At 52.9% G+C, this 24,754-nt stretch overlaps 3 protein-coding genes across 4 annotated transcripts; 2 read left to right on the top strand and 1 right to left on the bottom strand.

Annotated features, from left to right (window-relative positions):
• The first annotated feature begins 4,061 nt into the window (after window positions 1-4,061).
• LOC102411040 (membrane frizzled-related protein) lies at window positions 4,062-9,614 on the top strand. The gene is made up of 13 exons (XM_006054404.4): window positions 4,062-4,383; window positions 4,506-4,608; window positions 4,725-4,838; window positions 4,958-5,119; window positions 5,261-5,474; window positions 5,912-6,042; window positions 6,160-6,285; window positions 6,506-6,582; window positions 6,948-7,096; window positions 7,606-7,736; window positions 7,865-7,987; window positions 8,754-8,881; window positions 8,971-9,614. Exons 1-13 carry the CDS (start codon window positions 4,330-4,332, stop codon window positions 9,193-9,195), a joined length of 1,737 nt encoding a protein of 578 aa, XP_006054466.4. The 5' UTR covers window positions 4,062-4,329; the 3' UTR covers window positions 9,196-9,614.
• C1QTNF5 (C1q and TNF related 5) lies at window positions 8,774-11,862 on the top strand. Of its 2 annotated transcripts, none has more exons than XM_044929617.2 (3): window positions 8,774-8,881; window positions 10,378-10,634; window positions 10,978-11,862. In XM_044929617.2, exons 2-3 carry the CDS (start codon window positions 10,421-10,423, stop codon window positions 11,493-11,495), a joined length of 732 nt encoding a protein of 243 aa, XP_044785552.1. In that variant the 5' UTR covers window positions 8,774-8,881; window positions 10,378-10,420; the 3' UTR covers window positions 11,496-11,862. The 2 variants fall into 2 exon arrangements, with proteins under 2 accessions (XP_044785552.1, XP_025122554.1); XM_025266769.3 differs by lacking the exon at window positions 8,774-8,881 and adding an exon at window positions 9,705-10,096.
• A 1,813-nt stretch (window positions 11,863-13,675) lies between these two features.
• RNF26 (ring finger protein 26) lies at window positions 13,676-16,489 on the bottom strand. The gene has a single exon (XM_006054402.3). It carries the CDS (start codon window positions 15,902-15,904, stop codon window positions 14,603-14,605), a length of 1,302 nt encoding a protein of 433 aa, XP_006054464.1. The 5' UTR covers window positions 15,905-16,489; the 3' UTR covers window positions 13,676-14,602.
• Window positions 16,490-24,754: the final 8,265 nt, after the last annotated feature.

The raw sequence follows: 24,754 nt of genomic DNA on the forward strand, positions 1-24,754 counted from the left end.
ACTTCCCTTAGCTTGTTAGTTTTATCCACAGTGGCTGGCAGGAAAGTCCATGCAGTTGCCCCTGCAGGGGCAAGAAAAGGGAGGGCTGGAGACACAAAGTCCTTGCAGGCAGCGAGGAGGCAGGCACACCCCTGAGAAGGAAGAGGCAAGAAGGCCAAGGCCTGGGGCCTGCAAAGGAGAAAAGGAAGCCCAAGAGGCAGCCAAGAATGCAGCAAGAACCTGCGACTTGATGGCCGCCAGCAGAAAACCTCCCCGGGGCCTCAGGGCCCAGGCCTCCTCCGCACACCTGGGCTCCAGCAAAGGCTGCCTTCGGGGTCCTTGCCCACAGGCCCTCTCACCCCTGCTATTCTACACGGTTTGCAGAAAAAACTTGGAAGGAAAGAATAAAAAAAGGAAAGGAACAAAAGGAACAAAAGCTAAAAAATCAGAATCCAATAGACCCAGCTATGAAACCCAACACTGCTCCTTGCCAGCTGTGCGACTCTGGCACCTCAGTGACATCTGGAAAATGGGAACAAAAACGCCTCCCTGACCTTGCCCCCCAGGGCTGTTATGAGGATCAAGTTCTGTTTCTCTGTTGTCCGTTTAGCCGAGCCCTCGTCCCACCCTGCCCTGGTGCCTCGCACAGCTTACCTCCCCTCCTAGGAATACTTTCAGGAAGCAGCCAACTGCAAAGGGTGTCGTGGAGGATGGCTGTGGGCAAGGGCAAAGCCAGAGAGAAGCTTCCAGCCCTGCCTGCCTCCCCCTTGCCTCCTTTCTACCACTTCCCCACAAACAGGGGCTGTTCTGAGACCCAGTTCTGACCAAGCCACTCCCTGCTTAAAAGGGATTACAACCCAGGCTCCTGAGGCCCACAGTGCTAAGCAGCCCCTCTTTTCTGGAATCCCTACCCAACCCCCAAGTTTTACCTACTAAAATCTTTTTCAATTCTCTCACTTTTTTTTAATTAAAAAGAAGTTTTATTTGGCTATGCCAGGTCCTAGTTGCAGCATCTGGGATCTAGTTCCCTGACCTGGAATAGAACCCAGGCCCCCTGCATAGGGAACACAGAGTCTTATCCAATGAACCACCAGGGAAGTCCCTCAACTTTAGACCAAATGTCCACCTCTTCCAAGAAGTCTCCCTGCCTGTTTTAGCTATCAATATTTACCATATTAAAATTTGAAAGGAATCCAAATACTTATTAATTTTTAAATAAAATTTTAAAATAACAGTAAACCTTTTATATGCTAACATAAGAAACATTTTCTTTCTTTTCTTTCTTTTTTTGGCTGCACCACACAGTTTGTGGAATCTTAGTTCTGTGACCAGGGATCGAACCAGTAACCCCCTGCAGTGGAAGCACAGAGTCCTAACCTCTGGGCTGCCAGGGAATTCCCTTAAATTTTTTTTTTTTTTTAAGCCATGTTTGGATTCTGTATTTATTTATTTTTTAATCTCAGTTTTATTTATTTTTAATTTTTTTACTTTACAATATTGTAGTGGTTTTGCCATACATTGACATGAATCCGCCATGGGTGTACGTGAGTTCCCCATCCTGAACCCCTCTCCCACCGCCCTGCCCATCCTATCCCTCTGGGTCATCCCAGTGCACCAGCCCTGAGCACCCTGTATCATGCATCGAACCTGGACTGGCGATTCACTTCACATATGGCATTTTACATGTTTCAATGCCATTCTCCAGTATCATCCCACCCTCGCCCTCTCCCACAGAATCCAAAAGACTGTTCAATACATCTGTGTCTCTTTTGCTGTCTCTCACACAGGGTTATCGTTACCATCTTTCTAAATTCCATATATATGCATTAATATACTGTATCCTGTTTTTCTTTCTGGCTTACTTCACTCTGTATAATAGGCTCCAGTTTCATCCACCTCATTAGAACTGATTCAAATGGATTCTTTTTAATGGTTGAGTAATAAAACTACATTTTCCAAAACAGAAAGAACTGAGGAAGAAGGATAATATTTACATTTTTGCAAATCTCATTAACACCTGGCTGGATTCTCACCTGCTTCACATCAGGCAGCCTCATGAAACCATGCTGTGCGCTCAGGAATGAAAGGGAGAAGGACAAACAATGCCTGTGTTATTTATGGACAATACTTTCGACCTTTTAAACCCCCTAAAAACAGTCCAGCCTTAGGACCCAGGAAAGCTTTCTCCCCTAGACAAAAGTGCCCCAGGGCCCTCCGCAGGTGAATGGAGAGGAGCAGGGAACTTCCCTGGTGGTCCAGAGGCTAAGATTCTGAGCTCCCAGTGCAGGGGTCCGGGTTGGATCCCTGGTCAGGGAATGAGATCCCACATGCCTCAGCTAAGGAGACTGCATGTGTCAACGAAGATCAAAGATTTAGGGCAACTAAGACCTGGCGCAGCCAAATAAATATTTTTTAAAAAATAAAAGGAGAGACACAGACTTAAGAAAACAAACTTATGCTTGCCAGGGGGAAGGGGTAGTTGGGGAGTTTGGGATGGACTGAGGCACACCGCTATATTTAAAATGGGTAAGCTATGAGGACCTAGTGCATAGCCCAGGGAATTCTGCTCAACGTTCTGACCCAGCCTGCATGGGAGAGAGGTTGGGAGAAGAGTGGATACATGTGTATGTGTGTATGAGTCCCTTTGCTGTTCACTAGGAACTATCACACTGTTAATTGGCTATATACTCCAATACAAAAATGTTTTTGGTGTTTAAAAAAAGTAAAATTAAAAATAAACAAAAAGAGAGAGGAGCTGGATGTGTGCGGGTGAGGAGAGCTGCCTCAGGGACACAGACTCAGCCTCCCAGCTTCTCTCCCCGTGGGGCTCCTCACTTAGCTCCCCTCCGTCACCAGCCTGCCTCGGGCCAGTGTACAGGCACAGAGGTGTGTCTGAGAAAATGTGCGTTTTGGATTTTCCCAGTCCTGGGTTCAACTCCTGTCTCGGTATCTCACCAGCTGTGTGACCTTGAGGAAGTTACTGAACCTCCCAGGAGCCGGAGCCGTAGGCCATCATTTGTTAAAGGATTATGCGGCCTCACAGTGATTCAAGGAGAGAAATTGCACTCAGAACCTCTCACCCAGGGCTAGTATGTAACAGATTCTACAAACAGTAGAAAAAAAATACTCTGCTTCCCCACCTCCTGCCCTGCCCAACTCAGCCCGAGCATGGCCGAGTCAAAACAGATGACAATCCCTTTCCAGTCTCCCTGCGGACAGCTGAGCCAGGCGGGGATTTTCCAGGAGAACTTCGCTCCTGGAGAGAGAGGCACGGAGTGATGTAGTTTGCAGAGGGCAGATTTTCTATCCTGCAACAGCAGATGGCACCACCCACCAGAATTCACAGCCCATCTGAAGGGCCTGCCCTGACCCTGCCCAAGGCCTCAGGCACCTTCTCCTCCTCTGTCCTTTCTCCTGCAGCCTGAAGCGGCCCAGGAAGAAGCAGCCAACCCCTCAAGCTCACAAGCAGCCCCTACACACCATGTCCCGCCCACACCATGTTCTTGTCCCTGGGCACCCGGGTGCTTTAGGGGGACTTTCAAAGACCCAGCTTGGGTAATGCCTCAGTCACCCAGATGCCAAGGAGCAATTGTCGTTTAGTCGCTAAACTGTTGTCTGACTCTTTGCGACCCCATGGACTGTAGCCCACCAGGCTCCTCTGTCCATGGTATTTCAGGCAAGAATACTGGAGTGGGTTACCATTTCCTTCACCAGGGGATCTTCCCCACCCAGGGACTGAACTCCCGTCTCCTGCATTGGCAGACAGATTCTTTACCCCTGAGCCACCTGGGAAGCCTGGAAGGAGCAGAAGGCCGCTGTTTTTGTCCGGGGCCCTCGGGACTCATGGGCTTTGAAGCTGCCAAGTCCTCACACCTGGCTTTGAAGGCTCCTTCATGCTTGCAAGATGCCCCATTGCCCCTCTTCCCTCCCAGCACTCACTCAGCACCTCAGTGAGATTAAGAAAGGGGGTGACCAGCTCCCTGCCACAGCCCACACAGAGCACCCAGCTTCCTGTGCAGGGTGTCCTCAGCCATGGCCTGTGCCTTTAAGGACCACTGCTGTGTGCCAGGGTCTCGACTTCAGCACCCTCAGCTGAGTTGGATTAAGCGACCATTCCATGCCTTTGCGAATTCCTTCTGGCTGTTGTTCCTTCCCCCACACAGAGACAGAATAGCCAGCAGCCTGAGCCAGTCTGCCTAGGGCAGCAGGACAGCTGGTCTACCCCGACTGCCCTCGGCCTCAGGGAGCAGAGGCTGCCCCTTGAGAGGGGGACTGGGGCAGGAAGTGGGCTCTTTGGGGTCTTGTGCTGCTGTCCCAGGGACTCCAGAAAGCCATGCAGAGCCTAGAGCCATGAAGGACTGCTCAGATATCGTCCTCTGTGTGGAGACGACAGAGCTGAGCAAGGTAAGGGCCACCAGGGCCGCTCCCACAAGCCCCAGACGCCTGCCTAGGGCCGCCGTGCCCCGTGAGCACACCTGCCAGGCAGCACTGCCACCGGCCCTCAGCCCCCAGATCTCTCCCTTCAGACTGAGTTCTGCAATCCTGCTTTCGAGCCTGAATCAGGGCCACCTTGCCCCCTCCCCGCCCTCCGGGAGGACGCCGACTGCAGCACCCGAGCTCCCTGGCATGGTAACCATCTCAGGGGGTGACCCGGGGTAGGACAAGAAAGGCCTGGCAGCTCAGGGTGGTAGGTGAGGGACGCCTTAGGGAGAGGGCTCTCAAAACCCCGCCCTGCCTGTCCGCAGGTCGGCATCCCCGACGGCTGCAGCCAGACTGCCGCTTCTCCTGGCTGTGTGTCCTCCTGCTGGCCGGCCTGCTGCTCCTGCTGCTCGGGCTGCTGGTGGCCATCATCCTGGCCCGTAAGTCCCCAGGGCCTGCAGGAAGAAGGGCTTTAGGATGAGACTCCATGAGCTCTTCTGCCCATGCCCCCAAGGGATCCAGAGCCTCTGAGCCCCCTCCCCCATCCTGTCACCTCCAGAATTGCAGGCTACAACCTCACCGGGGGCCACCTACCGTCCACTGCCTTCCGGAGGCCTCGCCACCACTGGCACTACCCCTGCCACCTCCACCACCACCTCCCAGGCAACTGGGACCCCTAAAGGGCAACCGGAGGCAGGAGTGAGCCTCGCACCCCAGTCCGGTGAGCACTCAGGGCTGATCTTCCTGGAGAAGGGCCCAAGATAGCAGGAGAGGGGTATGCAGGAAGAGGCACCTTGAGGGAAAAAAAAAAAAAAAACTCTCTCTTCTTTTGACCTCTGAACGCTCACCTCCATCTCTGCAGCCTGTGGGGGCCTCCTTCCCGGCCCAAGGGGCTTCTTCAGCAGCCCCAACTACCCAGACCCTTACCCACCCAACGCCCACTGCGTGTGGCATATCCAGGTGGCCACAGACCACACAATACAGCTCAAGATCGAAACTCTCAGCACGGAGAGTGTGGCCTCTTGTCTTTTCGATCGCTTGGAAATCTCTCCCGAGCCTGAAGGCCCCCTCCTCAGGTAGGTTCCTCTGTCCCCAGAGATCCCAACCCCCACTCTCTCCACCCTGTACTGAACGACTGTCTGGAGGGCAGAACCAGGGAGGTGCAGAGGGAAACTCTTGACTAGGAGGAAGAATGGAGAGACTTGGCCTCTGCGCCCAGCTCTGCCACCATCTTACTATATGACCTTGGGAAGGTCACTTCCCCTCTCTGACCTTGGCTTCCAAATCTGGAAGCTGGAGCTCCCACATGTCTTTCCCATGAATCAATGGTTCAAGGATAGACAAGCAGGTGCCAGGGAGGTCACGGCTCTCTGCTGGAAAGGAACAGAACCTTTTTTGACACATCGTCCCCAGGATGGGGCTTCAGGAAAGAGGACCACAGAGCCCAGGCAGGCTCCACTTCTGCTGGCCCTGAGCTCTGAGCCGCCCACACCCCCAATCTCGCTTCTTGCAGAGTATGTGGGAGGGCGCCTCCCCCCACACTCAACACCAATGCCAGCCGCCTCCGAGTGGCCTTCGTCTCTGACAGCAGTGTGGAAGGATCTGGCTTCCATGCCTGGTACCAGGCTGTGGCCCCTGGACACGGTGAGTGTTCTCCCACCAAATGCCGGGCTACCCGTCAACTGGCCAACTCCAGCCGCTCCCAGCCCTAAAAAAGGGTAGAGACTCTAGAGGGTTCTGAATCCAGATGCCTACCCCCAGGGAGCTGTGCCCACGAGGAGTTCCCCTGTGACCAGTTCGTCTGCTTGCTGCGTGACTCAGTGTGTGACGGTTTTGCCAACTGTGCTGATGGCAGTGACGAGACCAACTGCAGTGCCAAGTTTTCAGGTACAGGTCCAATCAGCCTCCGGGCAGGTACTGTCTGATCCAGGTGCAGGCTGGACCCCCCCTGGCCTGGCCCAGCTCCAAACCTGCCTGGTCATCCTTCTGACCCAGAACTTGTTTCCCATGGGCACAGACAAGATTCTTTGCCACTGTCACTGCCAGGCCTACTGGCGAAAGGCACAGATCTAGTAAACTCATGAGCCTCCGCCCCTCCTCTCTACAGGGTGTGGGGGGAACCTGACTGGGCTTGAGGGCACTTTCTCTGCTCCCAGCTACCTGCAGCAGTACCCTTACCAACAGGTAAGCCAGCCAGCGCTCCATGGGGAGGGCAGTGGGGCACATGTGGGCACACCTGAGCAGCGGGGTTAGTGCGATTGAGGACGGCATGGCAGATACTCCTTGTACCTGGAAAGAGATCAAGCAAACAGGAAGGGGACATTATTAAGTGCTTACTAGGTACCCAGCTCCTGTGCTGGGTAAGCTTATCTCTGAGACCAGACAAGTTAAAGGCTCTTCCACCAACAATGTTGAGAGTGGTATAGGCCAAGCCCGCCCACTCCCTACCCAACTTGCAACCAGGGAAAGCCTGTCTGGAGCTCAGCCTGGGGACGCCAATTGGAACAGGAGAAGGAACCCATAAATTACCCACCTGTGCCCTCCCCCAGCTTTGCACCTGGCATATCTCGGTGCCTGCTGGACATGGCGTCGAACTGCTCTTCCACAACTTCAGCCTGGAAGCTCAGGACGAGTGCAAGTCTGACTACGTGGAGGTGTACGAGGCCCACAACTCTGGAGCCCTCAGCCTCCTGGACAGGTACAGGGCAGAGCCACGGGAGGAGCCGAGGATACACCCCCATCTCCACAGCCTGACGTCAAGGCTGCCCACAAATTACCACACCCATTCAGTAGCCTAATTGTCCTCTCTTGCACCAAGCTGGAGGCTCCTCACTGTCAAACTTTTTAAAAAGAGGCTTGTCCTTCTGCACCTTTGTGTCTGTCCCTCTTGCCTCGACTCCTTTCGTTGCCTCCTCCAGGAAGCCCTCCGTAGGCCTCTCCCACTCCCAGTTCTCCTGGGTCCATTTCCACTTCCCCCAGAACCCTCACTGATTTTCCCCAGGTGGAAGTGGCTCAAGTTCAAGCAGTGTGTGTAGTACTTTGTCTACTGAACACATGTGTCTTCCTCCCATGAGTCAATGACTATGCCTCCCATCCCCTCTGGCATCGTCCAGAACACCCGGGTATCCCCCGGGCCTGCAAGAGGCCTCATGCACACTCGCCCAGCCAGGGGGGCCGGATGCCAGGATTGCTGCCTGCTCTGGACAGGTTCTGTGGAGCAGAGCCGCCCCCGCGTCTCATCTCCTCGCGCCACCAGCTGGCAGTGCTCTTTAGGACAGACCATGGCTTCAGCGCTGGGAGCTTCTCAGCCACCTACCGGGCCCTCAACGCCACAGAGAGTAGGTGGCCCTGGGCGCTTGGGTGTGGGCAGTAGGGGCGCCTCCAGAAGAATGGGGAAGGGTTCCAGATGCTGGTCTGGGCACAGTGAAGGTCATGGGGATTCAGACATGTCCCCCTGTGCCTGCAGGCCCCTGTAGGCCCGGAGAGTTGTCCTGCCAGGATGGAGGGTGTAAGAGTCCACAATGGATGTGCAACACATGGCGAGACTGCGCCGAAGACAACTGCAGCAGGCCCTTGTTCCCACCCCCAGGTGAGGAGCCTGCCTTGCACTGTGGGCAGGGCTGGCAGGCCTGGGGAGGCTGGGTGCCCGTCCAGAAAAACCCACGTGCACACGTCTGAACAGTTATCCCTATCCTTCCTCATGGGGGCTGGGGACCCCCTGTTCAGACTCTGGACCACTTTACCAAATCCTGAAGGGATTCTCCCCTAGCCATGGCAACAGCATTTAGAGTTACCCCCAAGGCAAATGGGAATCTGGGAGCTGATGGTTTGGGCTTCAAGAACCAGTCCGGCCTTTGCCACACAGAGAGGCTCTCTCCAGGGCCCACCTCACAAATGTGGGTGAGCCCAGGGGAATTCCTTCCAGATGGCTAGTGGTTCTGCCAATATTGGTGACCCTTGCTCCCTGAGATCACAGAGGTGCCTTCATGATTCCCCGGGGCTGGCGAAAGATGCTTGGAGTAGGCTCCCGAGAACAGGAACCCTCGACATGTATATAAGGCATCTTATATTATGTTAACATCTTATGTTAACTCCTTTGATTCTCACAACAATGGCAACCCACTCCAGGATCTTGCCTGGAGAATTCCATGGACATAGGAGGCTGGTGGGCTACAGTCCATGGGGTCGCAGAGTTGGACATGACTGAGTAACTGACACTTTCACTTTCTTTCCATATTATCTCCTTTGGTTCTCACAAGCCCCATCTGACCCATAAAGGGTGATTAGGTGACTTTTCCCCAGTCACACAGCTAGTGAGTGCTCCCCAGGGTGACCCTCCCCTCCCCTCCCCGCAGAGCTGGCCTGTGAGCCTGTCCAGGTGGAGATGTGCGTCGGTCTGAGCTACAACACCACGGCCTTCCCTAACATCTGGGTGGGCATGACCACCCAGGAAGAGGTGGTGGAGGTCCTCAGAGGTTACAAGGTGCTCCAAGCAGAGATAAGGAGGAGCCCCCAGGAAGGGAGGGAAGCTGGGGAGCCGGGTGCCTGAGGGCTCCTCTCTTCCTTCCACAGAGCCTGACAAGCCTGCCCTGCTACCAGAATTTCCGGAGGCTCCTTTGCGGGCTGCTGGTGCCCCACTGCACCCCGCTAGGCAGTGTCCTTCCCCCTTGCCGCTCTGTCTGCCAGGAGGCAGAGCGCCAGTGCCAGTCTGGCCTGGCGCTATTGGGCACCCCCTGGCCCTTCAACTGCAACAGGCTGCCTGAGGCAGCTGGCCTGGAGGCTTGTGCCCAGCCCTGACCCCTGAGGCGGGGCCCTTGCCCTCTGCTACACACCCTCCTTTGCCCATCAGGGTAGGCAGGCAGGGAAGCAAGGCAAGGGGCCCAACATGGAACTTTGCCCATCCCCCCCACTTCGGGGTCCTCCCAGGGAGGGGAAGAGGAGTCCTCAGTGGGGCTAGTGGGGCCCTCCCACCCTCCCAGATCCTCCCCCATCCCTTTACTTTCCCCAGCTGCTTCAAACAGCTGGCCTGACTCCACGCTGTACCACTGACAATCTGGACCCCTTCCCACCCAAGTCTCTGACCTTGACTTCCTGTCTTCTGCCTTCCCCATCTCCCATCTGGTTTTTCAGGCTCTCTATCACCCCGCCTTCTGACATTTTCATTTATTCAACAGAAAATGTCATCTAGAGTCTAGTCATGTGGCAGGGCCTGTTCTGAGCCCTGGCCATCCAGTTGTCTACTGCTCTAGAACCCTCCACCCTCAGTTCTCAGCTTCTATTTCTCCTGGATTTATCCTTGGTCTCTGTCGCGGCATCATCTCTGCTTCCAGCTCCTTGGAGCTATGGATGCCCTGGGCGTCTGTCTCTCACAGTTCTGCCTCTCTGTGCCCGCCTCAAACCTCTCCCGCCTTTCTCCCCCAAACTTTGGCCGGCCGCCGCACGACACCACGAGTTATTTCCCTGCTACTTCCCGGCCCGGGCTCTTGGCCCCCGAGCAACTGGTTTCCTCTTGGAGTCTGGGAGGAGCACAGCGGAGCCGGCAAGGAACGAACCAGGACCAGGGAGACACCGGGGGCAGGGGGAGCCTGGCTGGAGAGAAGCGCAGGGAAGGCAGAGCTGGGGTCACCTGGAGGGTCTGAATTAGCCAGAGCCCCGAAGGCCACGGAGAGAGCGAGCAGCCCCGGGCGCCGGGAGGGGCGTGAGTGGGGCGGGGAGATGGGGCGGGGGGAGGGGACTGTGGGAAAGACTGGGCGCCGGCCGGGGCTGGAGGAGGAGGGAGGTCCGGTCTGTCCTTCCCTCGGCGCGGGGCTTTAGAGGTTCCCGGGTCTAGGGACCCCTCTTCTTCTTTCCCACGCGGCCACTCAGCCTCGCTCAGGGACACGGCAGTGGGGTTGGGGACCGAGCCGGCCGCGCCGGGAGTGGGGACCGAGACAGGTCCCAGGATTCTTAGTCCCGACTCCTGTCCTGCCCGGCCCACAGACGACCAGAGGCCCGCGGCGTCCGGGCTCCGCGTGCCAGCGCCATGAGGCCGCTCCTCGCCCTGCTGCTCCTGGGCCTGGCGACCGGCTCGGCCCCTCTGGACGACAACAAGATCCCCAGCCTGTGCCCGGGGCACCCGGGCCTTCCCGGCACGCCGGGCCACCACGGCAGCCAGGGCCTGCCGGGCCGCGACGGCCGCGACGGCCGCGATGGCGCGCCCGGGGCTCCGGGAGAGAAAGGCGAGGGCGGGAGGCCGGGTAAGCGGCGCCTCGGCGGCAATCGGTGGGGACGTCCCAGTGAGCGCGGCCCGTCTCTTGCCCGCGGGGTCCCGAGCTAGGGGTTCACGCCAGGGGGCGCCGCTCCCGTCCCCGCCCGACCCCGTCAGATCGGGGAGCCCGCAGAGGAGTGACTCAGCGGCGGGAGCCGGAACCCCTGGGACCCTCAGATCCGCTCCGAGCCCTGCAGGAAGCGGGGATGGGGGCCCTGGGGCGCAGGGCGGCCGCAGCCGGGAAGGGGCGGCTGGGCGGCTGAGGGAGGGTGCGGGAGGACCCCGGCGGGCGCACCCTAACCGCTCTGCTTCCCTCCCCTTCCCACCCTCAGGCCTCCCGGGGCCGCGTGGGGAGCCCGGGCCGCGAGGAGAGGCGGGACCCATGGGGGCAACCGGGCCGGCGGGCGAGTGCTCGGTGCCTCCGCGCTCCGCCTTCAGCGCTAAGCGCTCTGAGAGCCGGGTGCCCCCGCCGTCGGACGCGCCCCTACCCTTCGACCGCGTGCTGGTGAACGAGCAGGGACATTACGACGCCGTCACCGGCAAGTTCACCTGCCAGGTGCCCGGGGTCTACTACTTTGCCGTCCACGCCACCGTCTACCGGGCTAGCCTGCAGTTTGATCTGGTCAAGAATGGCGAGTCTATCGCCTCTTTCTTTCAGTTCTTCGGGGGGTGGCCCAAGCCAGCCTCGCTCTCCGGGGGCGCCATGGTGAGGCTGGAGCCTGAAGACCAGGTGTGGGTACAGGTGGGCGTGGGGGATTATATTGGCATCTACGCCAGCATCAAGACAGACAGCACCTTCTCTGGATTTCTAGTGTATTCTGACTGGCACAACTCCCCTGTCTTCGCTTGATGCCCACTGGAAAGTGAGCTCATGCTGTCTCACTCCTAGGGGAGGAGGAGGTGACACCCCATCACCCGGGAGGGCTGGCCCCCCTGGAATGTCCTGAATGACTGCAGAGGTGGGGTGGGGGCCTCTCCGTTCTGCTGCTGGCAGGGAATGGGGATCAAGGCTGAGATGAGGGCTGGCAGCATGGGGCAGTGGCTGGATTTCTGCCCTAGATCAAAGGAGTTTGGTAGCTCCCCCCAGTTGCTCTGGCCCGGGACCCCAAGGTGCAGTGCTCGTTTTCTGGTCCCCTGTCTCTCTGGGTCTTCCCTCATCCCTCCTGCTCCTGGGCCCTTTTTCTCAGAGATCATTCAATAAATCTAATAAAACCCTCCTACTGGCTTCAGTCTCTCTTTACTGGTGGAGATGCTTTGATTCTGAGAATGGGCAGACAAGGGAGCAGGGTGGAGGGAGAGGGTGTTCAGGCAGAAGGGAGGGCTCTTAGGCTAGATGGAGCTATGGACCAGGAGATACAGAAAACAGGCCCAGGTGATGAAGAGGCCCGGTCCACGGAGCTGCCCCCCAAGCGGTGTAGGTTGTGAACAGGAGCGCCCTGCTAGGGATGGTGTCCTGGTGGGGGACTCCGGCCTCCCAAGAAGGCACACCTTTTTTCTAACTCGAAGATGTCATAAGAACTGGCTGGAGCTTCAACACACACATCCCTGCCCTGACCAACAAAAAGGAACTTGGGATTTTCACCCATGGCTGCTCTGGCTATGTGCCTGTTTCCTGGATGACTGGAACACTATTTCTCTGTCCCTGATGCCAGGGGAGTGAAGTGTCCCTGGCTGTCTAGAGATGTCATTTCGGAGATGGCCACAAGGGGGCGCCCTAGTTCCAGAATGCAGCAGTGACCCTAGATAGCTTGAGCTCCTGGCTACTAGGGGGATTAGGTAGAGGAAGGGTTTTGAGGTCTCCCAGGAGGATTCCAGATGGGGGTGGGGGATAATGGGGTCATTTGCTCCCAGCTCAGGAAGTTTATCTTCTCTCATAAAATGTTTATCCTCACATTAAACAGAGACTGGAAGTAACTAAGCCTCCCTTTGGTCATCTCCCCCTCCAGGGTTGGGGGAAGAGGGGCAGAAAAGCCCTTCCTCAGGCCTCTCCACTCCAAGGTGGATGTGGGGAATGCTCCCTCACTGTGCTAGGCCGCGCCACTAAGTCTGAGGCTAGCCGCAGAGCCCCTTCAAGTCTCCCTGCCTTGTCCCGCCCCTAACCCAAGGACTAACAAAGCCGGGCTTGCCAGGCCCACATCAGCTCAGGCTCTCAACACAAAAGTGGAGGGGCCTCTCCTCAGCGTTTCCTCCTGACCTACCCCTTTCCCCCCTCCCCTCCCTCCAGAAGGCTGGCCCTGGCATTATGCTCCTACATTTAACATACAATTATGGGTACTGTCCCACCCCCCCACCCCTTTGCAGGTCATGTGAGGATTGATATGACCAATGGGGACTGGGCCCATTAAATGAGCCAGAGGCAGGCCTCCCAGCTCTCCAAGAAGAGGCCCCGCAGCCCATCATAGTGCCACTCTTTGCCAAGAGACACAAAGACAAGCACCAACTCCTTCAGGGATCTCAGGATAGATTGCACTCCAGGCAGCAGGAGCCCCAAGTTCTCTCCTGGAAAGAGTGGCACTAGAGGAAAAACTTGCTCAATGGGTAAGTTCACATTCCTTTTCTGAGGGCTCAATTCTGGCAAAATGGAAAAGATAGGGCTATGCTTAGTCACTCAGTCGTGTCTGACTCTTTGAGACCCCATGGACTGTAGCCCTCCAGGCTCCTCTGTCCATGGGGATTCAGGACAGAATACTGGAGTGGGTTGCCATGCCCTTGTCCGGGGGAATCTCCCCAACCCAGGGATCAAACCCTACAGGTCTCTCACACTGCAGGCAGATTCTTTATTGACTGAGCCACCAGGGAAGCCTGGAAAAGATAGAGCTTTCCAAAAGCCATGCATATGAGAGGGCACAAACTGGAGAAGGTAAAAGCAAATCTAGCCACACAGGGCACGGGCTCTCCCCAAGGCACCCTATCTCAGCTCTTCCCCTGCCAGTTCCCCCATCAACTACACTTGGGACTGAAAGACCCTGCTGCAGCATCCATTAGCATAACCAACCATTCACCCGTGCAAAGATGCACGCAGAGGCCATCAGAGCTGTAACACAACTTTATTCATTGAATCCTGGGCCAGATGGACCCCTCAGGGAGCTGCATGCCCCTCAGCCCTGGCTCCTTCTGTATTTGGACTCTAGTGAAATGTGCACAGTCTGCCCTCCCCAGTGGCAGGGAGAGACGGACAGAAGGGGAATGCCATTTTTTTCTCTGTGATGTGGGGAGTGAAAGGAAGAGGAACAGAAATCTGGTTATCCCTCCTGAGGTTCCCAGTGATGCCAGGTATCAGAGGGTACATGGTCCCAAAGCCAGGTGCAAACATACACATATACACACACACCTGGGGGGGTAATTCTAGATCCCAGCTGTTGGGTCAGGTAAGGAGGGAGCCTTGTAAGATCACGACAGGTAGAAGCAGCTCAAAGGGCACCTGAGAGATACTACCCCCAAAGCCTGCCAGAGCATAGCAGCTCCAGCTGAAAGCAAATGTTCAAGATAATTCTAAGGCCCTTGAATTGCCAAAATACCCAAATGACATTGATGTGCATGGCTGAAGAAGCTGGGAAGGAAGTGGGGAGGGTGCAGGGAGAGAACCTACAAATCCGCAACAGAAAAACCAGAAGCGAAGCAGGGGGAGTCCCCACCGCTGGCATCAGGGTGGGCCCTGGCTGGAGGGGAGTCCACAGTGAACAGTCTCCAGGGCCTTGCAGAGTGACACCCTCACCACCCTCGGCATCACAGGACACACGGGGTAAGGAAAAGCTGTTACCCTGCCCCTACCCAAGTCACAGTCTTCCAGGGTTTCCCATTTCAAAGTCCTGGAGATGCAGCTTAGAGACTCAGCACGATGACTGTCGGGGCAGCAGGGGATGCAGGCCGGGACCCAGCGATCAGGTGTGAACGCTGTCTGAGCGCAGGGGGCTGCGTGGAGCATGGAGGGGTGGGCAGGAGGGAGGGAGGAAACCTTCAGAGGTAGACGTTGAGGGTCTGCAGGATGCCCCGACGGCACAGTGGGCAGTTGCGGTGGTAGACGGGGTGGCGCATCAGGATCTCAGTGCAGGCCTGGCACAGGCACAGGTGCCGACAAGGCAGAAGCAGCACCGTCTTGCTCTGGTCCTGGCAGATGACACATTTCTTCCGCTCCTCCTGCTCCTTCAGCAATTTCCACGGGTCCTGCCCAGCTACAGACTCCTCCTCGTTGAGCCTCTCCCGGCCCCGGGCAGCCGTCACTCTGGCCATCCTGACCTCCTCTTCTTCTGCCTCCGATCGGGGCCCAGCTTCAGGAAGAGCATCCTGTCGCCATGTCCTGGCTGAGGGCAGCCTCCTAGGGCCACCCTGCGGGGCTCCAGGGGCCCCTCCCCGGTTTGGCCAGCTCGCCAGCTGCAGGCTACGGCTCCAGACTCGGCGCCAGGCCTCCAAGCCCAGAACTAGCCGAGAGAGCCTCACAACATCCTCTCTGAGCCGGTGGTAGGATGGCCGGGCATGGAGCTGACTGAGCGCCCGGGTGGCCAGCCTCAGGGTGAGGTCTGGGTGCAACAGAGTCACTGTCACTGCCAGCACGCAAGCCAGCAGCACCAGGCCAGTGAGATTGACAAGCACAAAGCTGCCCAGGAGGCGGGCAGCTGAGGCCAAGAGCTCCAGCACTAGCTGGCAGGGGGTCCAGAGAAGGATGGACATGGCCACGGCACTGCTGGAAATGTGGGCTAGGAAGGCAGCCACTACATCTGTCATCCTCCACAGCGGCCCCATCACTGCATCCCACAGGGCCAGCACAAGGGAGAAGAAGTTCTGAGTGCCAATGAGGCAGATGTTGACCAGGCTATTGATCACGTAGGCCACCAGGCTCATGGTGATGGCACAGACGTCACAGATCTGACGCAGCAAAGCATGGCCATTGGAGACCATATTGAGGACACCTCGGTGGAGGATCTCCCGGCTCCTAAGCGCCCCATGGGAGGCCAGGTGCCCCAGGAGCTTTAGACTCTCCAGGCCAGAACAGCAGCTGTACAGTACCGTAGACAAGGCCTGCAAGCCCCCACAGGTGAAGCGGACCATAGCTTCAATCAAGGCCAGCAGTGAAAGTAAGACTCCACGGCCCAAGTGCAGAAGACTAGTCAGTACCGTGTGTGGCAGGTTGTAGATGAAGGCCAGGAGCCAGGCCAAGGAAGCCAGGAGAGAGGACACCAGCAGGAAGTTGAGGTCCAACACCAAGGTCAGCACATCCAGCAACAGGCCCACCCCATTCACTACCAAGTACACAGCCTCCATGATAGGGCTATGGGGTTGGTCCCAGAGAAGTCTGGCTCCCGGCTGAGGGGGGTGTCAGGGTTGTCAATATTTGGGGGGAAGGGGGCTCAGGGATTAATCTGGAAGGGAAGTGAACTGTCTCTCCAATCAGAGAGAAACTGAGGAAAAATTGGGTTAGAAAAAGTGGAGTCTCAGGGGAGGGAAAGGGGGCCAGGTGCTGGTCCAGGACTCCCGGTTTTGAAGGCGGTCTGTTTGGGAAGAAAGAAGCCAAACATCTCTAAAGTGGACGTGATCCCGGGCTGGAGGGAAAATCTCAGCTTTGGAGACCTGCTGGTGGCGTACCACAGCCGGGCAATGGGTCAGATCGAGAGAACACCGGGAACGGAAGGGATCGGGCCAGGCCGGGGCCGGGTGGGGGCGGCGCAGGCTGGGCGCAGGCTCGCGGTCCAGCTACGCAGGTGCCCCTGTCCCCTCCCGGCCCCCGTTCTCTGGGCTCGCGGCGCTTTGCGCCTAAGGAAGCAAGAGGGAAGGGAGCGAGCCTCAGCAAACCCCAGGCGCGGCCTCTATTCCGCTGGGCGCCGCCATCTTGTGTGAGAAAGGGTGGGGCAAGAGGCATGTCAAGGAGGGAGGGGCGACGAACTCTGGCCAATCGGTGAGAACCAACCACAGGAAACATCGAGCGTTCATTGGCCCGTTTGAACGGTGCCCAAACACATTCAGTGCTTTACAGAGGTGGGGCGGAAACAGATTGAAATCCCCGCCCCCTTGAGGCGGGGATTGGTCAATTGAAGAGCAGAGGCGAATTGCCCCAGCCCCGCCCCCTAAAGGAGCAGGACTTCGTGTGTGTTCCGTGGCTCAGTCGTGTCAGACTGCGACTCCACGGACTGTGGTCTGCCAAATTTCTCTGTCCATGGGATTTCCTAAGCAAGAATGCTGGGGTGTGTTGCCATTTCCTACTCCAAAGCATCTTCTAGAACCAGGGATCGAACCCGCCTCTCTTGAGTCTCCTGCATTGGCAGGTGGATTCTAAAGGAACAGGACTTTGGACTGTGGGAAATAGATGGAGAAACAGTGGAAGCAGTGTCAGATTTTATTTTGGGGGGCTCCAAAATCACTGCAGATGGTGACTGCAGCCATGAAATTAAAAGACGCTTACTCCTTGGAAGGAACGTTATGACCAACCTAGATAGCATATTCAAAAGCAGAGATATTACTTTGCCAAAAAAGGTCCGTCTAGTCAAGGCTATGGTTTTTCCAGTGGTCGTGTATGGATGTGAGAATTGGACTGTGAAGAAAGCTGAGTGCCGAAGAATTGATGCCTTTGGATTGTGGTGTTGGGGAAGACTCTTGAGAGTCCCTTGAACTGCAAGGAGCTCCAACCAGTCCATTCTGAAGGAGATCAGCCCTGGGATTTCTTTGAAAGGAATGATGCTAAAGCTGAAACTCCAGTACTTTGGCCACCTCATGCGAAGAGTTGACTCATTGGAAAAGACCCTGATGCTGGGAGGGATTGGGGGCAGGAGGAGAAGGGGACGACAGAGGATGAGATGGCTGGATGGCATCACTGACTCCATGGACATGAGTCTGAGTGAACTCAGGGAGTTGGTGATGGACAGGGAGGCCTGGCGTGCTGCAATTCATGGGGTCGCAAAGAGTCAGACACGACTGAGCGACTGAACTGAACTGACCACGGGTGCTATTCTTTCTCTTCCCCTCCAGCCTTGATTTTTTTTTTTAAGTACGGATTGGTGGTCAGTGTTCTGAACCAGGCTTTACGATTGCACCGCCTCCACAGCCAGACTCAGTCACTTGTCCTCCTCCACTCATCCGTTTACTCCGACATGTATTGAGCTGCTACACATGCACTGGGGATGCAAAAACTGTTTAAGACATGCCTGCTCACAAGCAGTTTAAGGGGAAACAGATTGTGATGGGGGATTCCCAAGCTGCTATTTCCAAACTGTTTCCTCAAGCTCTGTCACGTTTTCTCAGCATCCTCAGGAGATTACCTCATTGTCAGTAAGAAAAAGAGGTCACAGGCCGGAAATAGCTCACACTCCTAGCCCAGGCCCTATTCATTTGTTTACTTAAACACTCTAGTTAGATATCTGCCTGGGCAGCCTTAGTAGTGGCCTCAAAAATTTATCCCTTTTAAAAATATTCAAATAATATTCAAAATATCTAAGATCCTATCCCAAATATATTGAGAGCCTGGCGTACTCTACTAAAGCCAAGGATACTTGAGGGTCTGAGCCTTCTTCCCCTGGCCTCTATTGCTTTAATTTCCTGCTTGCATTTGTCCACTGAAAACAATGCACAACAAGAAAGTCGCGAGTTAAGTTTTACTTAGGGTAAAATGAGGACTATAGGCCAGCAGACAGTCTCTCAGATAGTTCTGAGGAACTGCTCAGCAGAGGTAAGAGGGGAGGTGAATATATATTTGTAATTTTGGTAGGTAATTGGGCAGACGTGCGATCTTTCCACGCATGTTTTTACAGAAGGCTGCTGCTGGTCACAGGGAGTTTGCTGCCAGTCATGAGAAGCAGATGTCTCCATTAATGATTGTAGTGCTTTTTTACATATAAGAAGGTACAAGAATTTGGGTTCATAAAATCTCCTGAAAATAACTATCTGAAGGCCTGTTCTGCCTGTTTTTCCCAGAGCACAGAGTGCCTCATTCCTGCTCTTGGTTCTGAATTCCCTTCAGGGTATGTCAAAGTTCAGTGACTGGTGGCTAGTGACAGTTTTTAGTTGGCACATTAAATTCTTCATCTGCACTCTGGCCTGGACTTCTTCTTAAACTGTCTCCATCACCCCACCCTGGACACTGCCTGAATCCTTTCTTTCCCGAAGCACCACTGATTCAAGGCTGAAATATTCTGCACACCTTTCTGAGACAGGTGGCTCCCAGTACAGGTTAGAACATAGTGCGATTTCTAAAACTCCCCTGGTTTTTCTCTAGCTTCTCTCTCACATCTGTCAGGCCCCAACTTCACGTTTTCTCTGAGACATGTTTTCCCTTTGTCTTCCTCTTCCTTTTGAGATTTCCCCTCTTTCTCAAGCCACCAGACTCCAGCTTTCCACTGTTATTATTTATTTGTTTATTTCTACTGCACTGGATCGTCATTTCTACATGGAGGCTCTCTCTAGTCGCAGTGCTCGGGCTTCTCATTGGGGTGGCTTCTCTTGCTGCCCATTATGGGCTCTAGGGCATGTGGGCTTCAGTAGTTGTGGAGCCCGGGCTTAGTAGTTGCAACTCGCGGGGTTAGTTGCCCCTTGTCATGTGGATCTTCTGGGACCATGGATCGAACCCATGTCCCCTACATTGGTAGGCAGATTCTTAACCACTGGACCCCCAGGGAAGTCCTCCATTGTTGTTTGATATACAGAATAGTCTGTTTCTACCCCCAATTCCCTCTAAACTTTAGCCACAAAATGCTCATTTCTCTACGCAAAGGAGAATAATATAAAGATTTGTTTAACCTTCTGCCCATATCACAGTCTGTTGTGGTTATTGTTGCTGGTGTTTTGTTTTGTTTTTCATTTTCCCCTAATCTTAAATCTTAGAGAAAATGCCCATCTCCTCTTCAAGATACTTGGTCCCACCACCCATAACCTGTCCTCTTCAAAGATTTTACTTGTCCAATGAATACTATTGTGTTTTTAATCTATCTTCCTGAAGCACTTGACACCAGTGACCACTTCCTCCACCCTTGGCCTCTGGACCTTACCCTCTCCTGTCTTCTTTCTGTGCTCACCATGGCCCCCTCTCCTCTCTACCAATGATTCCCACATCTATGTCTTCAGCCTGAATTTGTCTTTCAAAGTTCAGGTTCCAGCTGCTTCCTGAACAGCTGTTGGATAGCCTACTGGTACTTCAAACTCAATGTGTCCAAAATCAAACTCAGCAAATTTGCTGTGCCTACACTGTGGGTAGTTAACCAGCCAGCTTTCTGCACCGGGAAAGACCTTGAAGTTGGCAGGATCCTCTAAGACAGTATGTCCATCAGCCTGGGACCAAGGCCTCACCTTTGTGATCTGAGACATCCTTAAACAAGACACAGCCTTTGACTCTGCTGGCATTCCAGCAGTGGACAGCCAGAGGTTACCTGGGGTCAACATTCTTTGGGTAAATTACTGTGGGTGAATTACTGCAAAATGCTCTCTATTCCTATGCTAGAAATAAGTACCATGTGACCACAGTGCAAATGAAGTGCTGGGATGACACCCCCCTCCCCTCCACTGCTTGGAGAAACCAAGGCACTTCTTGGTTCTGAGAGGTTGTAAACACTCCCTTTGAGATGATCGTTGTGGTTTGGACTTAAGCACTATCTCTACTGACTTGATAATATTTCTTTCTCTTCCAGGACTGTGTTTCAGATAACAGCTGGTTCAAACCCACTGTTGCCAAAGCAGGGGTCATCTCTATTTGAAAATATTTTTTAATGTTTATTTTTATTTATTGATTTGGCTGCTCTGGGCCTTAGTAGCAGCATGTGGGAACTAGTTCCCTGACCAGGGATCAAACCCAGGGAGCTGTATTGGAAGAATGGAGTCTTAGCCACTGGACCACCAGGGAAATTCCCATCTTCTATTTGGAGGCTGGAAGACTCGAGAGTCTTGGTCAAAAGAGCCAACACCAGGCTTCCCTGGTAGTCCAGTGATAATCTGTGGGCCGATACAAGAGACGTGGGTTCAATCCCTGATCCGGGAAGATCCTACATGCCCCGGAGCAACTAAGCCCACGTGCCACAACTATTGAGCCTGAGCTCTAGAGTCTGGGAGCCGCACCTACTGAAGCCCATGTGTCTGTCCTAGAGCCTGTACTCTGCAATACGAGAAGTCACTGCAACGAGAAGGCCATGCATTGCAGCTAGAGAGTAGCTCCCACTCTCCGCAACTAGAGAAAAGTCTGCGCAGCAACGAAGACCCAGCCAGAAATACATAAATACAGAATTAATTAAATAGATAAATAAAATTAAATTTAAAAAAGAAAGAACCAACAGCAACTGACTTTAAAGGGAGGAAGTTCAAATTGCTTATGAGTGTGAGTTGCAGTGATTGAGAAAAAATAAACCAGATCCGGAGAAAACTTAATGCCTGGAGGCGCTATCTTTGCAGAATTGTGTCATGGAAGATATAGTGGTATGATCTAAAATGCTCAGGCATCTGCCCAGGGGCCTGCTGGAACAACAGCTGGTTTCTGCTGTTGTGCTAAGTGCACGGCTTTTGTGCTGCTAGGTGAGAGATACGAGCTGGGACAACAGAGGGGGTTTTTAGAAGTTGTTCAGGCTTGAAGAGACGGGGTGAAACCAGAAAGACTGTCTAATTTAGGAGTTTTGCTTTGTGGCAACGTGTCTCCTATAATCCTCCCTTTTATCTCCCCATCATGTGTTCAGTAAAATCCGTATCACTGCCATGGTCTTAAGAGTTTGATATTTTATTCCTTTTTGATTTAATTTGGCTTTTTAATTATGCAAATCATTTACCAGATCCCCAAAGTCAAACTATATGAAAAGGTACATTCCTAAAAGGTTTGTGTCATGGTCTGTGTGTGGGTTGGAAACGAGTTTCCAGGTATGAGGCAGAATGAGAAGAGACTAAAGTTTATTAGAGTGGGAGATGCAGTTACAACAGAGAGTGGGCTCAAGAGAAAGCCAACCCCTTTCAAGGACTAGTAGCCAATTTTTATAGCCTCAAGACTGAGAAAATTCCTGCTGGAAGGGTGGCATTCAGTTCAGTTCAGTTCAGTCGCTCAGTCGTGTCCGACTCTTTGCAACCCCATGAATCACAGCACGCCAGGCCTCCCTGTCCATCACCAACTCCCGGAGTTCACTCAAACTCATGTCCATCGAGTCAGTGATGCCATCCAGCCATCTCATCCTCTGTCGTCCCCTTCTCCTCCTGCCCCCAATCCCTCCCAGCATCAGAGTCTTTTCCAATGAGTCAACTCTTCGCATGAGGTGGCCAAAGTACTGGAGTTTCAGCTTCAGCATCATTCCTTCCAAAGAAATCCCAGGGCTGATCTCCTTCAGAATGGACTGGTTGGATCTCCTTGCTGTCCATGGGACTCTCAAGAGTCTTCTCGAACACCACAGTTCAAAAGCATCAATTCTTCGGCACTCAGCTTTCTTCACAGTCCAATTCTCACATCCATACATGACCACTGGAAAAACCATAGCCTTGACTAGACGGACCTTTGCTGGCAAAGTAATGTCTCTGCTTTTGAATATGCTATCTAGGTTGGTCATAACTTTCCTTCCAAGGAGTAAGCATCTTTTAATTTCATGGCTGCAGTCACCATCTGCAGTGATTTTGGAGCCCAAAAAAATAAAGTCTAACACTGTTTCCACTGTTTCCCCATCTATTTCCCATGAAGTGATGGGACCGGATGCCATGATCTTCAGTTTTCTGAATGTTGAGCTTTAAGCCAACTTTTTCACTTCACTTTCACTTTCATCAAGAGGCTTTTGAGTTCCTCTTCACTTTCTGCCATAAGGGTGGTGTCATCTGCATATCTGAGGTTATTGATATTTCTCCCGGCAATCTTGATTCCAGCTTGTGTTTCTTCCAGTCCAGCGTTTCTCATGATGTACTCTGCATATAAGTTAAATAAGCAGGGTGACAATATACAGCCTTGACATACTCCTTTTCCTGTTTCGAACCAGTCTGTTGTTCCATGTCCAGTTCTAACTGTTGCTTCCTGACCTGCATATAGGTTTCTCAAGAGGCACGTCAGGTAGTCTGGTATTCCCATCTCCCAGAATTTTCCACAGTTTATTGTGATCCACACAGTCGAAGGCTTTGGCATAGTCAATAAAGCAGAAATAGATGTTTTTCTGGAACTCTCTTGCTTTTTCCATGATCCAGCAGATGTTGGCAATTTGATCTCTGGTTCCTCTGCCTTTTCTAAAACCAGCTTTAACATCTGGAAGTTCACGGTTCACGTACTGCTGAAGCCTGGCTTGGAGAATTTTGAGCATTACTTTACTAGCATGGCATTAGTGATTGGTTAAGATGCTATGGGCGTTTCCCTGGTGGCTCAGATGGTAAAGAATCTGCCTGCAGGAGATGCAGGTTTGACCTATATTCCCTGGAGAAGGGAATGGTTACCCACCCACTCCGGTATTCTTGCCTGGAGAATTCCAGGGACAGAAGAGCCTAGCGGGCTACAGTTCATGAGATCACAGAGTCAGAGACCACTGAGCAACTAACACTTTCACTTTTTAGGATGCATTGGGTGGGTATTTTACCTAATATGGGGTCAGGGAACTGGCTAGTTTAGATCTGAAGGCTTATGGCAGCAGTAGATACAAGGCTCCATCAGTTGCAAAGATGTCTGTCCTGTGACCTGGGTACAGGGCCCCACAGTTTGCTTTCACCCTGACCCCTCCACCCTGTTCCCTTCAAGTAACACCCTAAGCCCCACAAATCACAAACACACTGAAAATTGTTTTCCTCTCTCAATCGGCATCCGAGGCTTGGCACTGGTACAGGAGAACCCAAATCCTAAACATCGTCTCTAGTAATAACACTGTTCAGGCCCAGAGAAGCACTTCACATCTCATAACCCATGTCCTGGAAACATGAGGTGACTGTATCCAAATGCCACAAAGTTCTATGGTTTGTGCCAGGGGAGGATTTCAGCCACTGAAGCACTTAGGGAAGAAAAGAAATACATTAACTAGTCAAATCCTCTTGCTTTTCCTCCGGTTCCAATTTGTGGTTCTAGAAGTACTCAGAAATTAATGTGGTATGTGCAATAGTGGCTGAGGAACATTTGTAATATTAATTCATATTTTTTAAAATTTGTCTATATATAAGTCTAGATGAAATATGCTCGCGATTTTATTGGCTTTAGTCCTGTTCTGATTTACAGGAAGGACTGAAGAAAAGCAACTTACGATTTTAGGCATTGATTTAAAAGGATGTTGAAGGCAAGTTGATAATGCGATTGACACAGTTAGTAAAAATAAAGATGAACAAGGTCATTTTTTTCACTGAAAATCCAGAAACATTTTTTGTGCCATATGCCGTGTATGGCGCATAGTTATTTGTTACTATGACCTGACCTCAACTGTGATCATCAGGGCTTTCTTTGGAACATTAAAAAGATTATATACAGAATTTTCTGGATCTTCCCAAAGATGAAATATCTTAGGAAAACACATAGTTTCTTTTATCACATTTGACTTTACAACACTCTTGGATACATGATGAGAATATTGGCTAAATGCTATTAAAACAAGTAGACTTAATTAACACATGATACTAAAAGAACTTGAAGAGTTAAGCAAAACAACAGAAACCTCTCAAATAGTTTCCACATGGTCCCAAGTGGAAAGTGAAATTATTCTTGAATGTGTGCTACCCACAGATATTTGAGAGGGACTGTTTCTTAATAATATTGACAAAAGTTTAACAAATCTAAACCTAAGTTTGACTGTTTTAGTTTCTTTGTTTTTTCACAATTGATGAGCTAATACTAATACATTATTATTACTAACTGAAGTCCATAGTTTACATTAGTGTTCACTTTTAATGCGGTACATCCTATAGGGACTTCCCTGGTAGTCCAGTGGCTAAGACTCCAAGCTCCCAATGCAGTGGATGGAGTTTTATACCTGGTCAGGGAAATAGATTCCAAATTCCACAGCTAAAGATCCCACATGCTGCAAGGAAGACCCAGCACAGCCAAATAAATAAATAAAAATAATAAATATTTTTTAAAAAACCCTGAAATGTGCTGTAGATCCTATGGGTTTTGACAGATGTATTATACCATGGTCTACCATTACAATATCATGCAAAGTATTTTCCCTGCCCTAAAAATCCCCTGTGCTCCACAGGGATGACCATTTCCTGCCTCCC

The sequence above is a fragment of the Bubalus bubalis genome, chromosome 16 (assembly GCF_019923935.1).
Source record: "Bubalus bubalis isolate 160015118507 breed Murrah chromosome 16, NDDB_SH_1, whole genome shotgun sequence".
Lineage (NCBI taxonomy): Eukaryota > Metazoa > Chordata > Mammalia > Artiodactyla > Bovidae > Bubalus > Bubalus bubalis.

Coding starts and splice junctions, on each gene's coding strand:
- LOC102411040 (XM_006054404.4), top strand. CDS start 4,330: ATGAAGGACTGCTCAGATATCGTCCTCTGTGTGGAGACGACAGAGCTG. Junction 6,286..6,505: donor CTGCAGTGCCAAGTTTTCAG/GTACAGGTCCAA, acceptor TCCTCTCTACAG/GGTGTGGGGGGAACCTGACT. Junction 8,882..8,970: donor AGGTCCTCAGAGGTTACAAG/GTGCTCCAAGCA, acceptor TTCCTTCCACAG/AGCCTGACAAGCCTGCCCTG.
- C1QTNF5 (XM_044929617.2), top strand. CDS start 10,421: ATGAGGCCGCTCCTCGCCCTGCTGCTCCTGGGCCTGGCGACCGGCTCG. Junction 10,635..10,977: donor AGGCGAGGGCGGGAGGCCGG/GTAAGCGGCGCC, acceptor TCCCACCCTCAG/GCCTCCCGGGGCCGCGTGGG.
- RNF26 (XM_006054402.3), bottom strand. CDS start 15,904: ATGGAGGCTGTGTACTTGGTAGTGAATGGGGTGGGCCTGTTGCTGGAT.